The sequence below is a fragment of the Anopheles funestus genome, chromosome 2RL (genome assembly GCF_943734845.2).
Source record: "Anopheles funestus chromosome 2RL, idAnoFuneDA-416_04, whole genome shotgun sequence".
Classification (NCBI taxonomy): Eukaryota; Metazoa; Arthropoda; class Insecta; order Diptera; family Culicidae; genus Anopheles; species Anopheles funestus.
Window position 1 is genome coordinate 65,465,703 of NC_064598.1, and position 17,673 is coordinate 65,483,375.

Here is a 17,673-nt window from a genome sequence, read left to right on the forward strand (position 1 = left end):
TTTTTTATATTTTCTTCTTTTATATTATTTTAGTATCTAGAATTATAATTATTTTTATTTATTGAACAAATTGTTTGCTACATGGGCTGTACAACGAAAAACCAAATACAAATAATATTCCTACAAACAATAGACTGCAATAAACAGAAGTAGTCAGAATAAACAATGAATAGAGAAATATAGAGAAAAGAGAATAAAAAAGTATAAAGAATGACATTTGTGAAGGAAAGAAGATGACAGCTGATAACGGAAGGCAGATTGAGAAATATTGAAGACAAAATGGTGAGAAAATGCATAGAGTTGCCGAATTGAATTGAAATTTGTTCTGCTTAGTTCTGCTAGACTACTCCAGTAGTTTTACGAAATATTTTAGAATTTACAATGTTCTTAAACACAGGATTGCGGACGTTAGATAAAAAAAATGTGGTTGCCTCCTTCAATTTACAAGTTCTTGGTCCTAACAATCTAGCGTAGTGTAGTGTTAAAGTAAATAAAAAAACGCGTTGTTAGCAAAAATATTTACACTTAAAAATGACATATTTTCAATGAATAACTATGTAGATATATAATGTAACATTTGGCAAAAGTATTCACCCACTTTTGCTATTGCTTCCTTTAATACAAATGTTTTGTTGTCATTATCATTGCTGAATGAAATGACGAATTGTTTCCTTTATGCAATGCCGCCCAGCATCAAATCGCTCAGCTTCACTCTTCTTTATTTACCTTGCAAAATGGTCCCCCTTCCAATCCCTGCAGGGACAATTTCCTTCCACTCCTTCGCTTTTGTATGCGAACTTATAGTGCTTTCTCCCCTGTGGCACATCAATCCCATATCACATTTATCGATTGTCGCCCGCGGTGTGCGCATTTTATTTCCCAAGCGTACGCGCGTGGGGTGTGATGATTCGCGATTTGTTTGTGCTGATGTTGCGCAAGGTATTGCGAAATTGCACACCGGAAAGATAGAAGCCACCAAGTGCCTAAGGTTCTAACCGAAAAGCAGCGGGAAACATGTGGAAAAATATAACTCTGAATATACACGTTCTTCCCCGTAGCCAGCGTGAGAAGCATTCGTTGTGCTCTTTTGGTACGGATGGATTTTGTTGTTTCGTGCTGGTTTTTGCTTCCTGCGGCAGGATTTGGCTTCAATTTCCGTTCGACGTGATTATAGGGCGGCTTGTTTTGTTTTGCCACTAAGCATTTCCGATCGCGAAACCATCAAAAAGCTGCGCGAGATCCATCGATCGTAATACTTTTACTTTTAGCCGAGATTTGACAAGGAAAGTGAAATGGAAGCAACTTAAAAATGCCGTAGAAAGTGTATTGTGAAAGGAAAGTTTTTTTTTGCCGTTAGCTATGCCATTCAGCCGGATGTCGATAGGGAAATCTGCTTTCATTTCCGCTCCTAACATTTTATCCGGCCATGCGTCTCTCTCGAAGATGTTCTCTAGTGGAGAAAACAACCGGAACTCATATTGGGCAATGATGATGGTAGGATGTTTTGTTTCAAGAAGTCGTGCATGAATACTCAATTTACTCAAAATTGTGAAATGCTTAAAGATGTTTAACACTCATTATTATATCAACCAAATTATCATTGAACTAACCGAGCCTTATTTCATTTAGAAATAGAGCCACTTTGTTTCACAGATAGTAGCGCACACAATGGTCCGAAATAGAAACTGTTGTCAGTATTCCACGCGAATTTGTTATTCATCCACCGAGATATTCAACATGCAAGAGGAGAAGACACATGATATTTAAACAGTCATCTGCATAATCCATCCCCGTTCACACGGGAGCTACCAACATTGACTAAATCTGCTGTTGCTGTGAGTGGAAATATGACAAAACCCAAACGATTGTTCGTTAGGTGCAAACTAAGCATCGGAGTGGAACCGTTAATCGTCAACTGCGATTGAGAGTCATTTGGAAAATCATTTCTAATCCTCGAACTATGACTGACTGTACTGCTGTGCGACGAGTTCGAGCGATTCGAAGGATTTAAATATTTCGCATGACTTGAGTCGAAATAAATCGCACGACTTGAGTCTATCCAGCACATGTTTTCGCGATTCGCTCTGAGTTCCAGAGATTGCCGACTGGATTATCGAACCAGGTGTTTGGATTGCTGCCCCACCTCGAGGAAAGGTTGCAGAACGCCAGGAGATTGTTCGTAGTGGGTCTCATAAATGGCCACGTTGACTCTTCTACGCTACTCTCGGCCATGAACCTTTACGTGTCTTGCCGTGCTCTCTCGGTGCGATCCTTGCTAGCTGTGGAAAATCGACGTACTGTGTTTGTGTCCTCCGACCCGTTCCTGATTATTTGCCTGATTATCTTCGAGGCAGGCAAGACGAATGCGGCATTCATCGACAGCATTAACAACCAGCGCGTTACCTCTTAATGTATATAATCCAAATCTGTAATGTATGCATGTTCCAAGCACTATCGACTGGGCTTATTGGTCCGTTGACAAACAGAGAAACTATTAATCTATCTCCAATGACGAAATCGAAGGAATTAAATATTTCCAAGCAAGACAACATAGCAATCGAGATCACAAACAAGAAAACAATGTTCAAAAATCGGGCTCGGAAGCTGCACGATAAGCTCCTGATCAAACTGCATGGTCGCCTTTTAATGGACGATAAAACCCACACGTATTTTAAACCGATTCCAGGGATTACATTCTATACGTCTGCTTCTCACGGCAAGGTTCCGAAGATATTCATATTTGTTTTCGCTGCTAAATACGCACAAAAAATCATGATTTGTGTCAAAAAGACCATCGTTTTGGTGGCAAGAGCATGAACTTGTATTTATATAAGAAATGTCGTAACAAACCGATTTTAGGGTTTATAAGGTTGCACGACCAAACCAATTTTACCATGTATAAGGTGTCGCGACTGACTGAACCATGTTTGGCCCAGATCTAGCCAGCTTCCATTATAGCAAGGATGTAAAAAGATAATGGAGTAAAATCTATATATACATTCTATAGGTAATACTACTACTAAGATTTAACATTTTTGAATTACTGAATGGTAGCCACAGGATCTACACCACAGGAACGAGGGTAAAATCCTATCAAGGCCAAACCCCTGTACGCAAGACTGACTGTTTTGCTACTGATAAATAAAATTAAGGAAAGCCAGAAATGACTGGCCAAGATCTCTTGAGGTTGTAGTTCCACCAAGAAAATAAGAAGATTGAATACCAGGTTATGCCTGTCCACGAGAAAAGCAATAACTGGTGAATATGGTAATAATATTACCAGAACCGGGCAAATGGGCCACTATTAAGCATTGTCAATTTAGTAATGTAATGAAAATATTCATTAATATTCACCGTTAAATTGATCTCATTCATTGTCGGTTAGGTGTAAGGAATTTGGGAATTTTCTTAGATATTTTATTAAACAAATTTCTATGTTTTTTAGTTGTAGAAAACGCGTCATGTCATGCGCTGAGAAAATATTTCTTTTCCTAGGTCGATCCTACAATGGCACATCATGATACTAGAATTGAAGAGGATTCTAATTCTTCAAAATCTTCCATGTTTGAATTTTCCAATAATTCCAAACAACGATGACCGGGCTGACGTTGGAAAAGACCATATTAAAAATCCGCAAAGAAAACGAATAAATAGAAAGAGATCTGCTACTCCATGTGAAGAAAACTCCATAGAGTACATCTTGGACTTTGACTCTAATCGAGCCGATTAACTAGTTTATATAAAAACACCTAAATCCACCAAATTATCCATAGTTCCGTCCCATATAGAAATATTGGGTAAAAATGAAATAGAAATTGAAGAAAAAGGAAGCAGAAGCTAAGGACTTTGGACGAATGAAGAATTGGTAGATATTACAGACCAAACCAGTGTTGATGAGCAGTACCAACAGTAAAGTGTAAGAATATTTTCGCAAAAATAATGAATATTTATTTTAATTTAAAAAAAAGATCATGCGTCAGGATCAAAACTTACGAAGAAAAAGTTGCATCGTAATCTGTTTCTTTCGAATAAAATTGTTGCATTTGTTCTAACACACCCACACCTGCCGAGTGGATGGCACGAGATTTAACTCTACCGTTCCAATAAAAACAGCTAGTGAAATTGCATAACGGAAGTTGTCAGTCGCAATGATGAACTGTTTGATCCAATCAGCATTCGGTAGATTTAGATCATGCAAGAGCAAAACTAAACAGTTCAGTCCAGGAGTAGGAACTAAAAAAAAATCTGAAACTGAAAGATAAACACAGATACAGACAAACTTACCGGGTTCATTCGTCGGCGGCGGATGTGGATCGGCCGAGGTCGCCCCACCTTCACCCTCGTCGGTGCGAGCGCCTTGAAAGCAAACACTCGTTAGCAGCGTGACGAAAAGCAAACATTTTCCGATTTCAATTTTACATATTTTCAACCCAGCGTGCATCGGTGCGACCACCACCGACGGCCGTTTCCGGTCACCCATCGTCGCCCTGCTCGCCGGTGACACAGCGGATGTTGACATCGATTCTGGTATGTTAAACCAGCGCTCTCACCTACACCCACACGGTACCCACAGGATGATCGGGGCAGGAAAAAAAAGAACACAATTTCCCCCACACACGCGCTGTACTTGGTATGGTTGATTTTTGTCACACTTTTCACCCAACGGACACCACCAACGGCTCTACTTCCGGGTGTGGCTGTTCGATGCTGTTCGGACCTTTTACGGTTTGCGGAATCTATCCCGAAATTCAATTCCGAATCCAATCGAATCGCAAAAACCAATCCACTTCGTCCAGAGGTTTGTACTAATCCTTCAGCTCCTACTGCTGCTGCTGCTACTACTGGATCACTTGCTGGCCAATATGTTGATCTAAAATTCGTACGATTCCCTACTCGGACGATGTTTGCGCTCGGCAAACTTTCTCTAGTTTCACACACACATACACATCCATAAGGATACACTTTCTCCTACGCTTCTGCTCATCCAAACACGGCACAACACACCACCACGTGGTCAGAAAGACACTTCACGTCATCCGGAAATAGTAGTTTTTCGTTCCGATATTCGAATGTTCCGTGTCCGAGCTGCAGTCTCCTGAGGATGGAGCGTATCCCTCCGTAGGTCGATGGTGGCGCGATCGAGTATGTTTCGATGTTCGGTACACCCGGAACCACTTCACTTATGGTTTCATTTGGCTTCCAAACAAAAATCCGGGCACGTTAACACCGTCTGGTAAAGAGAGAAAGTGAAACGGGAGAGGTTAGTTAGTATCATTTTAGTGTGTGTGTTTTTTTTTTGCTCTTCAGCTCAGCTAAGGCTACGACGGGTGGGACCACTGACACACCAGAAAATATTCATCCCTTCCGGTGACAGTGAATTAACCGTAACGACGTGCCATCCCAACCACCGGGAATGGTATTCGCCTGTCGTGCAAACGAACGGCACACCAATTTTCTATTCCTTTTTATTTGTTTTCATTCGCAGCCATTCAATGCACGGCGTCGAGTTTCATTTCACTCCTGTCGACAGGATTCAACGATTTCGAAGGTGTTTTTCGGTTAGTTCCATTTTGATTGGAAAGCAAACCGATCTCGTATTAGGTTGCTGCTAGCTGGGATGAGAAGTACGGAGAAATCTGTCCGTATTCAGGCGATACAGTGGTGTTAAGTTATAACAAAATATTTTATAATAAAATATTAGGTATTGCTCAAATATTTTTAAATAAAATATTCTATGTGGATTGTTAATCCAGTGGATTAAGTATATGACATTTTTGAAGATGAATGAATTTTTTATTTTAAAAATTTATAAATATGCTCGCAAGTAAGCTTTAACTATATGGAGTTTAAACAAAAAAAAAACGTTTTTTTACTTTTCAGACTTTTTCACAAGACTTATGATTACATAGCACAGAATAAGTTTTTCCAATAACTTTTCATCTGTCGATTGATTTATGAGGGCAAATATCAAGCGCAAAGTCAAACACTACTGCTTCCAAGTGTTACACGGCCACATTCACACACTCGAGGGGGTTGTCGTTTTTACTCGCACTTGACACTTCTCTCTTGTGCTTTTTCTACGGCTTCTAGCTTCCGCCTCATCGAACATCCATAGCCGATCGGTAAGCAAAAGAAAAACAAAATAAAACCCCCTCACTTCGCCCGGTATGACCAATTGGAAAACACGCCACAATATTGGTAACGGCCATATTTGTGACGGTGTGAAATAAGGGACGGAAGGTGTTAGGCAGGCCGAACTTTAAAGCCATGGTTTTCCACGGCACATTGGATGATCGGAAATTCGCCACACCCACCGAATAGAAAATAGAGACATTTCCCTTCTGGCCAAATATTTGGGTAAGAAATAAAACCGAATTTTTGACTTTGTGAGTCGCGGCTGTGCATGTTTGTCGAACTCTTTGGTACCATCGCATCGACTTTTGGTTGAGCTGTTTTTGGCAAACCATCCCGGATAAAGTCGTCGTCTCAACACATGCTTTTCACGTGGTCGTTGAACGTGGCAGGGATAGTGATATGAAAATAATCTTCACACCGTTGGCGTCATTTGAAGTGTCGTATTTTCCACAAAACTCGCCCGACAATCGAGAAGATGCTGACGGTTTCTCGGTCTGGAATCGGTATATGTTGTAAAGCCCACACCAGCCCACTAGAAGCCACTGTATATTGGTGGGTGTTCAGAACCAGTCTCGTCTTCTTTCGTGTATTTTCTTTGCTTAAATTGCTAGAGGCTGAATCGTGTCTGGCAGCTACTTGGCCCAAGCACGGTGAAGATAAGAATTTGAGGATCCTCACCCATTGCAAAACCCCCTTTTTGGGGGTTATTTCCAAACAGAGCAATTGGTTGAAAAAAAAAAAGAAACACATGAAATCATTTCCTCCCAGGACAGGAAGCGCGAAAAATCAACAAAGTAGAAAATATCATGGGGACTGTCCGCTAGGTTGGTCGAATGTCGAAGATTACACGAATGGCGATTCACGGCTGACAAGTTACAAGCCCTTCAGCGGCATGAAAGGCACTCTTGAGCGGCCTGACGTCTTCACAATATCGCCCAAGGTGTGCCGGGCCGGAAGACTTTGAGAGAGAGAGAAAAAAAATCAAGGGAACAAAAATTTCATCCATCGAACATTCTCATACAAAAGGTAAAAACACAGCAGACAGGAAGTGGCATCATGGTCATGGAAAGAAACTTTTGCCTTTTTTGTTTTTGCAAAACCACGCGGACACGCATACGAAGAATTCTGCTTGGAAAACAACGACGAAGATGGTCTATGATGAAATGCGTCTGCCGGAAACTGGTCGTACTTTATTTGCACTTTCCGGGCAGAGTGATGTGATGAGATGTAGTGTATTGTTGGTTGTTTTCCTACTATTTCGCCTTCAACCAAACTTGACGTCCTGTCTTGGCGCTTCCGCTCAGGTTCCATTCCATCCTAATGTGTCCCGATGTTTGAGGCTTGTTTGAAAAACCATCTCACTTCATACTCCATCTTGAACCGGCTGGCAAGCAATGAGGCAACCATGGAGAAGGGTTATCTTGTGGTGGATAACTTCCTTTGGTACAACATTCCAGTCTCACCACTTCACTCTGCCTGCTGGAACAGCATGTTCTGACACTCTCAGTGCCTCAGCATCATAAGCATTGCTATTTCATTCGACAAACACTCGGGTAGAAATTCACTCACTTCAAACCAATTCCTTCGCGTCTCCATACCTCTTGGGTCTGAACTCTATCCTAATCGGTCACGACCGGAAGTTGCTTAGTGAAGGTATGTGTGTTTGTGCGTTTTTTTTTATCTTCTATCTTCCGTTGTTGTTTCAAACAGCAAAAGAGGAAAAATGTTTAAAACAACCAACAAAACACACGAACAAAATAAAAGCCTTATAGCCTTTGTACGAAGGCGCAAAATTGTTCGTAAAAGAATTTTGCACCATTCATCAAACATCAATCAATCGGCGGGTTTTTTCGGGCGAGAGAGTTGGTCTGCCACGTACCGAACTGTTTGTGTAAATGTGTGGTGCAATTTTCACATAGCCTTTCGAGCAAAAGCAAAAAAAAATTGCCGACATACACAACACATTTTCAACCACCAGATGTCGCAAATGATGTGTTGTCGATGGAAAGCGAGAAAAGGGGTTGAAAGGGGTTAGAAATGGAGGGATGTTAGAAGGATGCGGGTGTAGTATTTTTCTGCTACCCTTGCTCATATCCGTCTGCACCACACCGCCAGAAAAACGGGCACGGGAACTCACTTTTTACTACCATTTCCGTTACGCTACGTCTGTTCAACATCCGCTTGGTGGCTGGATGTGATCGTGTATGGGTACGAAACCTGTTTGTGTTTAGCATTCGGTTCAGCTCGGTTTTTTTTTTGCCTCATCTTCAACGCCACCATTTTCTCCCAATAACTCTACTCTCCCGTCCTGGGGTGGCATTAGCCTGAGCCTATCCTGTTTGAGGAGTTTGTTGCATCAGCATAAATCAACAAGCAGTAGAGAAAGTACTTCCCTCCGGCAAATACCGTAGCGCGAGCCGAACTGCAAACGGTGGACAAAGCGATGGTAAAGGTAAGGCAAAGGAATTCCAACGGCTCTAGAAGTGAACACACAAAAAAAAATACACACACACACACACCCCGAACCAGAAGAAGAAGTTCGTGCTCCCAGCTCGGCAAATGGTAGGATAAAAGTGGAATCGTTTGCTCGTAAATAAAGCATGCTGTTTGAAAGTTTTGCGAACATTTGACTGTCGTTTGCTTTACTGCTACCCCTACTACCTCCCCCTCTCGCAAAACCCTTGCTTGTACCACCACCTGACCCTGGTCAGTTTGTTTCTTGTCTTCTTGTGCACATTTCCCGCTGACCGTGCACCATCCCACGAACCTACCGGGAACCAACCATCCATTCACAGTGACGCACAACTGCTGGAGCAACTCAGCTCGATTGAAAAGTGGCAAAAGGAAGCGACAAAAAGCATTCCCGGTTCCCCGTGGCCCATATAAAACTTCCTTCGTTCTTCGTCCATTGATGTCCACCACCTATGCCCGTTACTCCTTTCACAAGCCGGACCGAAACCTGGTCGAAGAAAAATGAAAACCTGCTTAGAAAACGGAAACGCTGCCATCCCCGTGAAACCGTTTTACCATGATAGAGGTAAAAGTTTTGTAGTTAAATTTTTCGGTTGACTTTTACCTCGTCTTGTCACGCCCCGTCCACCGGCCATGATCATCGCCGGAAGCAGCTGCTATGCAATAAATTACGCAAATTCTGTATTACTTTTCTACCGCCCCTTATACGTTGCGCTGGTTGGGTTGGTTGGTGCTTCATTTAGGAAGGCCGGGAAGGTGAACACTAACGTTCCTTTAACAACAAAAAAACACACACATTTTTTACCACCAGTTGTGAACGTTCTCTAAACACATTCGCACGCGCATTCATATAAGGACGCTGATGTTTTTTAACCCCGCTTTGTTAGAAATAAGAATGTTGCTTCCGACGAGGTAACACCCCTCCCATCCCACTCGCTTTACCGACCCACCCGAGGTGTTTCCCGTGCCAACGATAAAAATGAAAGAAAAGCATAAGTTTCATTGTAGTTCCATTTCCGGGAAAAAGCTTTGGGGTCCAGCCAGAAAAAGAAAATAAAGAACATCTGAGAAGTGAAAGGTGAAACGCCAGCAAATGAAAAAATACAATAAAAAACACCTCGTTCACACAATTGGGAAGGAAACGGAAGTGAAAAAATTACTTTCCTTTTGACTTTCGTCGTCTTTTAGGGTGCCCTTTAACCCTTGTGATGTTTTGGTTCACGACTATCGTGCTACATTCTTTGCAAAGTCTTATGATACAATTCCAATTTTCAACCCCTTTTTATGACACATTGCCACAACCGAGTGGCGCGTTCTTAGTAGCAACCGGCGGAAGGGGAAGGGAATGGGAGTTGTTTTAATGAAATTTTTAGCACAAGAACAACCGAAGCATAAACTCTGCTCACGAGATGCCGTAACCCAGCATTCATATAGTAGTTTTGCTTATGATGTTTAGTGTCGCTTTCTGTCTCTCTCTCTCTCTCTTTCTTTCTCTTTGTGTGGAGCGACCGGTGTGTTATGAAGATGCTGCAATATTTATACAATCGCATACTTTTCGGCGCTTTCGGCAATGGCAAGCGTGTTCGAGTGGTAGTGTAGCCGGCGCCTTTTCCAACATCAGCCAGCGCCAGTGTGCACTGTGGTTTGTAATAACCTTGCAGACAGTTGCAATCATCATGGTCAGGGTGCGATAGGGAAAACGAAGAAACAAAAAAACAAAGAAGAAACATTGGATCGAAAAAGTCCGCAACCCATCCCATTCCATCGGCAACGCTTTTTGAACGGAATGTTTTCACATTTCGCGCCATCCGAACCACCGAGGAATATTGTGAAATTGATTTATTTCGTTAACAGTGTTTCCACATGAACCCACATTTGCCACGGTTGTATGCACTGCATCGTCGCATCGTCCCTGTTGCATTGGAAATTTGCATTCCACTATCCAACTGTTTCCCATCTCTCTGGTCTTTCGCATTGGTCGTACGCAAAAACGGGGGTTTCGCTTTTGGATGCGATGGTTTCGACCATTCAGTGTTGCATGGCACACAGAATGCACACTTGAGAGTTGCAGATTGCAAAAACCGTACTGTACCCGTTGCCGCCAAACCACTGTACCGTACCCAAACCACCGACCAGTCGGTGTGTAAAAGCTGAATGTTTGTGTTGTTTGTGGTTCCGATTTACCATGCCAACGGGTAGAAAGACGAAAGCCGAACGAAGAATGTGCCCCGATGCGTTGGACGATTTCTGTCCGTTTGCTGGCAACAGTTGTTGAAGGTTGATGCGATACACCCAGAAACGTACCGACCGAGGCTTTGGTGCATCCTTGCCGGCACAACATTCGCTCACTCGTACTTACACTTGAGGAGAATGCACCGATGCGATACTAAGTGCAGTGAGGCACATTTTCACACCAACTTCAGCTGTCGGAAACCGATGGTCGACGTTTATGGTTTCGATATGGAAAAGTAGATTATAAACCTGTTTTTTGTGTTTGCTTACATTCATGAAGGCCTCCAAATAGCTGAGAGAGTTATTATTTATCTATCAAGCAAAAATGCATAGCGGCAAAGATGGGAAAAAGGAAGGATGCAAAATCCCATCTTCAGCAGTACAGAAATTAATTTAATAACGTTTGCTGCGATTTTTCTTTTTCAATGCTTCTCCCATTTTATATTCACAATAGAGTTAATGTTATACTTATACGTGAAAAAAATCATTGAAGGTATATACAAATGGAGGCGCCCGGTGGTTTTAACGGTATTGGTACCATTGGTTTCCATTGTACGTAGGGCTACCCCCTTTTCGCTACTTATAAATGCAGTTAAGGAAAGGCAAAAATGAAGAGGCAATACTTTACCTGAAAAGAAAATCTAAGAGTTCATAAACTCTTGAGGGGTAGAAATTGGTAGTATGGACCAAAATTGTAAAAGAAATTAAAATAAATTTGTTATACTTATGACCTTTCATACTATTTTTTTAGGATACATTTAAAGCAATCATCTAACAAATGTACTGCTGAATTCAAAAGAAAACAATTAATAGATAGAGGAAACATTGAACACCGCATAACAGTGCAGTGAAACATGGCGTAAAGTGTGGGCATGCCGAAAGTTAATGATCATTTAGTACAAATGTCAATAAAATAAACTTGAAACATCAGCGATGACAAATGGAAAGAAGACATAAATCCAATACCCACCGCACCGCACAACCGAACCTCATAATTTATTCATCGGCACCTCTAAACACTGAAGAAAATGGGGTGCCATTTTATTTACGGTCCAAGGGAAGCTACAAGCCGACAATCGCAATAAAAGTTTACAAATGATTTTTCATCATTTTTGTTTTCCATCCATCTTTGCACAGAGCAAAGAGGGGTAGAGGAGATGGCGACATTGGGATGAAACAGTGAGGCGGATCTGTTTTTCGCTCTTCACTTTGTTCGACCAAAATTCTCGCCCGGTAACGATCGGCTGGGCCGCCGCTTATTCTTGTGTTTTTTCACACGCCAATTCTAAAGCACCAAAGCAAACAGAGTGTCCCTTCGGTATCGTTTGGACAAATAAAAGTTTGGTTCATAAAAAAAAATTGCTCGTAAACACCCAACACACCCGTCGCTTTCTACTCTCACTCTCTCCCGAAAGTCGAACACCGCAGATTTCCTTCGTGACGGTCGGTTCCCAACTCCGATCAAAAGGTGTGTCCATTATAAATGGACTGTCAGTGGCGAAATTTCTGTGGCACGAGGATTGAGAGAGCATGGGGTGGGGGGAAAAGTTCTCACTCCCCCCTCTTCGGATTTACTGTCACGGACAGAATACGGTGGTGGTTGGTTGAATGCCGTGTGAAATACTAGTAGGCACCGAGAGCAAACTGTCAAAAAGTGTGATCAATCTTCGCGCGAAATGGAAAACAAACATAATCGAATCGAATGGTGAGCGAAACATCGAAACGGAACGCCGCGCACGCTAATGGCGAAACCTGTCCATCCAACTGGCTAGCCCTTTTTGCGTGTCTTTAGCATCAAACACGGGGTGCCGAATTCCATTCTCAGCTAACTGAATTCCCGGTAACACTTCGGCAAGCAGTTGTTCCATGTTGAAAAGGTTTCATTCCGTGCCCGTCACTGTTCGAGTACGGAAATTTGGAAACAGTTGCCACGGTGTCATAGCAGGGCAAGCGTTACCGTTTTCCGTCACTAACTCGTTCTGGCATGCGCACTTCTCAAATCTGGCAGTATAATCGGGCACATAAAACGAGTAACTCGAGCCAACGGCATGCACCGTAACCCGGTGTGATGTTTGCCAGAATGAACGTTTCTGTGACGGATGGCCGTGGTACCGTTCGAGCAAGGAAGGTAAAATCGAAATCGAATGAAATCGAAAGCCCCGGCTAACATGTCGTTAGGTGTAGAAACGCTTCTTTCGAGGTTTGTTTCTGTCCAGGGCCGGAAACCCCAAACGGTAGTGTCAGTACTGATGGTGAACAAAACACAAAAAAAAAACATGATTGATGATGCTGACGACAACGACTCTGCCCATTTGATCGACACTCGTCACGTGTGTCCTTTTTCGAGCTGGCCAGTACATGACGTTGAATCTGGTTTTTCGGTTGACGAGTGTTCCGAAATCGTTTCGAAAATCGTCATTTGCAAAAACCAGCTTATCCACCAGGGAAACACACATTACGAACCGCTTGAGGACGACAACGACGACTACTCGAACAGAAGCATACAGACCTGCAAAAACAAAAAAAAAAGTAATCCATAAACGGGTGACGAGCGAAATATAATTTTGCATGGAAGTTTGTCATAACGCTTCTCGTAGCGTACATGCAAATTTCCTTCCCATTCCTTCCACCCTGCAGGCAGTTCTAGTTTAGTATGACGTTGTCAAACTTGGTATATGGATGGAAGCAAAAAAAAAAGCTTTCTCTTCATTCATTCCGGCGGGCCAATTTTGATGGTTGTGCTTGTGATGGCCCAACCATCATCATACGGGAATATCCTTAGAACTCAAAGTTGCAGTGATGGCTCGCTTCGGGCTGGCTACTGAATGGTAGTGGCAGCCACCGACTGCAGTACGGAAGACACACAATGTCGTCAGGATATGGGTTTTTAGTCTCTGTGGACGGTTGAGACAACTACTGAAACAACACAGTAACACCATTTACTCGTAACCCATCCCTGTAACGTTCTCGCAAATGGAACGAAATGAGCAAGAGCAACGAACGGAATGGTTTTCCGTTCGGGGGGGTTTTTTTTTATTTTTGCTTTTGTCCATTGCACATCATCTCAAACCTTCGTCTCATTATTTCACTGAAAACGAGTTGCTGCTGTTTACTGCTTTCTACGTGCCGGAATGTCGCGGTACACTGACTCCTCTTCGGTCCATCTCATTTTCGTACTTTTTTTTTAAAAACGTGTGCCACCATTTTGCTGATGATGGGATGGTGAACGGAAAAGAATCCGTTCTCATATCCTGTACCACACCGAGACAGAACCATACACACACAACGAGTGCAGGATGCTGTTGTCCGTTTATGAAGTATGAACTTCATGATATGGTTGAAGCAGAGGTCCTTGCACATTTTATATCATCCCACATACACACGCATACATTTTACCCGAAAGGTCCGGGATAGTTACGATGTCCGTTCCGTTGCGGATGTTGCTGTGAGTATTTTTTGTTTTTGTTTTGCTCTGTTCCAGAATGCTAGACTCTGAACCGGGTTTGAACCAGAAGTTTGTTACGTCGCAAACTGTTACAGGGCCAGCGACATGAGAAGAAACAGATCCGGCCGCTGCTGGATATTGCCGCATCGTTCTCCCTGTGTCTAACTATATCCTTAGCTATATCCTTAGTTAGAAAAAATGTGAAGGATTACAAAACAACCCAAACAGTACAGCAAAAAAAAACCACCTCTCGTTCATTTCCCACATACACTTGCTCTTTAGTCTTGATGCACGTGAACGAACGATGATGCCTTTTTCATTCGACTTGTCTGTTTCTTGTCAACGTGTTGTGTTTTTTGTTTCCTTCCGTTTTGTCGTGTTTTTTTTGCCCTTCTAATTTAGCTTACCATCAAAAAACCCTACCGCAGGAGTGTTGGCACAACGGGTTTTGGGTCAGCCGGTGGTCAGTTTCCATTTTGCTGAAGTGCTTCTCACTTTACCATATGCCCTGGGCAGCAGCTGTTGCGATGGTATAAAATGGAAAATTACAAACGATAAAGAAAATCAAGGATAAACACCAGCACTGAAGGATATGCACGCAACGAAGATCCTGCCGGGCCCTGAACATATGTGACCGGATGACGGACTGGACTACCCTTTACAACAAAATGTTTACCCAAAATGGAGGCAAACGATGGGAAACAAGCTGATTAGTTGTTAGTCGTCAACATTATCCTTCCACCGTTCGGTCACTACTCGGTCCTCAACGTCCGGAGTTCAGGCATTTGTACGATCAGGCAAGCGACTCGTCTATCGTAGATGTGTGCCGCTTTTGAAACCCGATGCCTTAAAATATAGCCTCATCGTTTGAAGGGAAACACATTTCACCATTCGTTTAGCAGCATCTTTTAAGTTGAAAATGTGAGTCGAATGGTCCCGTAACCAATCGATCTTACAGTAACGATGAACGTTTAGGCGAGTCGTTAGACGAATTTTCAGTCATTTCCCGACCCCCCTCTTTTCACGAACCGCTTCGCTACCATGCTGTGTGCCTCGCTTCTGGCCCATACAGTCATCGGGTTTGGTTTTTGTTTCAACTACTCCTGCTGTCTTTCGAACCACTCGGTTGCTGTGGATAGTTTACAAGGCCAAACTTTTGCTCAAACCTTCATCAGTTTCCCAGACCGACAATCTCAACGGGGCAACCATCCGTCTGGGTAATGCTTTGAAAACGTCAAAACCGAAGTACCGAATGGTGCGCTAGCGCCATAAAAGAAAATGTTATTTAATCCTCGGCAACGATACCTTTGCAAACCTTCGCAACGATGCGCTCTCGAAGGCAACATAAACGTTTAACGTAATCCGCCTTGGTCGAAGCGTGTGTTTTTTTCTTCACTTTCTTTAGTTATAGTTGTTGTTTGGCATCTTCATCACGCTCTCAGCGCTCCTGGGGGTACGTTCACATTCACAAAGCGCTTGTCATGGACGCAGTCGTTAAAAACAGTCATTCACGAAACAGAAAACTAGCGATCGACGAGCTGCATTTTCGTTTGCGGTTGGAAGATGTTTGTACCATTTGTGTCGTTGCGTACAGCCTTCAGATGATGGTCCGAAGACATATCGTTGCGATTATAATTGGGAATGTTTTTTTTTATTCCACACGACTTTTCCACAGAACCTCTGAACCAGGGTAGGAGGAGCGAATAGATATAAATGGTTCTGCCCGGAGGCGATATACCACAAAACGGATGCCCATTTACGGTTTTCACTTGTGGTTTCGGTTCAGTGCACAAGCCGGACAGATGTCCTTTCAAAATGGGAATCGAATCCGCTTCGTTGGGAAACATTCCAAAGCATTGCACTGACGGGATTTGGTTCTGAGTTTTTTTTTCGCTTCGTTTCGTTTCATTTTCTTTTCAGCACAGCCAGTTTTCATATTTTCTACTCGCAACTTGCAGATAAAGCAACGTGCTTGATCATGTGAAAATATCCTACGTATGTGTACGTACGGACACAAAAAATCTTCTCGGCGAACGTCCTCTCGGTCGGACTCGGTGTCAATTTCACCTCCGTCCCTTTAACGAGCGACAAGAGAAAATTGTGCTCCACTTAAAGACCGGTCTGTTCCGTTTCGTAGGGTATCGCAAGATTTGGGTTTATTGTTTCCATCTTTCGACACACAGACACAGACACACAAACACACGCATCTCACTGCTTTCGCCCACCGAAAGGTTCTATTTCATTTTCATCTCATACTTACGAGCTCACATTTTCGATCATCATGACTTGCGACTAAACGCTTCGTTATTCTCTATTTCCTCTCAACAGGGCCATCGAAATAAAGAGCCGTTCCGTACGTTGATATTCACTTCATTCGGGCAGAAGGCGTTGGCAGCGGAGGTGGGGCGGACGCCCATTATCGACAAACTGTGCCGATTGAATTCAATTGTATTTGTCGGCAACCAGCCGACGACACAGGCCCTTGGAGCAAAACGTAAGGCCCTGGTGCTGGATCCACCGAACCGAAACGAAACCGATAGATATGCTGTTGCTTTTACAACCGCATCGAATTTGCATAATTTTATCATTCACAGCTTTCACGTCCTTGCACGTCCTTTCACGTCCCTGCCATCATACGAATCATCCGAATGGCTTTATGCCGTTCGACGACAGCAAAACTTCAACATGTGCTGTCCTCCCTGCTGCTTGCAAAATGCAGCATACATCGTCTTCGTTTGCGGGCGTACAAACCAACCATCTCCCTGCTTTAGTTCAACCGATCTATCCAATCGTCAGATATGTGTTTGTGGATAAACACACGTACACGACACGAGCACACACAGCTTCAAGTGAGAGAGAAAAATGAAAGCAAAATCTAAATAATGTTTAGAGTCTTGTTCAGTTGTTAAATTGATATAATAAGTACCCGCTTTCTAGCCAACCACGATATGAACACGACCGAACCGGGGTGATGTGTAATCCGGTAGCCGAGACTTCGATTTTGTTCAACATATTTTGCAACTCTCTTCACTCGGTGGACGTGTCATCGCATGCACGGTTCATTTGGTGCATTCGAAACAAGCAGCAAATAAGCTCACGTATGTCACATCGAGTCGATAATTATATGTATGTGCGTCCACACCACAGCATCACCATCCCGTTTCTCGTTCGGGGCCTAATCATATTCCGTCCGCTTTGCCGGTAGCCCGCCTTCGCCGTTCGCCATTACCTCCTGCCAATGGGATAAATATTTCATTAACGACTTAACTTAAAATGCTGCGACCGTATCGTCGTATTACCGGAGAAAACGAACCCAATGAACCGGTAGGCAGCGGATGGCAGCTACCTACTAAAAACCCCCATCTTCCGCTTCACCAAAAACCAGCAAG

At 43.0% G+C, this 17,673-nt stretch overlaps 1 protein-coding gene across 4 annotated transcripts in view; it reads right to left on the reverse strand.

Moving 5' to 3' along the window:
- LOC125765551 (locomotion-related protein Hikaru genki-like) overlaps positions 1–17,673 on the reverse strand; it is an 85,929-nt gene that overhangs the window by 27,039 nt on the left and 41,217 nt on the right. For all 4 annotated transcript variants that reach the window (XM_049430837.1, XM_049430838.1, XM_049430836.1 and 1 more), the window contains exon 2: positions 4,285–5,230. In XM_049430837.1, coding sequence (XP_049286794.1) covers positions 4,285–4,519 — 235 coding nt within the window. In that variant the 5' untranslated portion in view covers positions 4,520–5,230. The remainder of the gene's footprint in view (positions 1–4,284; positions 5,231–17,673) is intronic.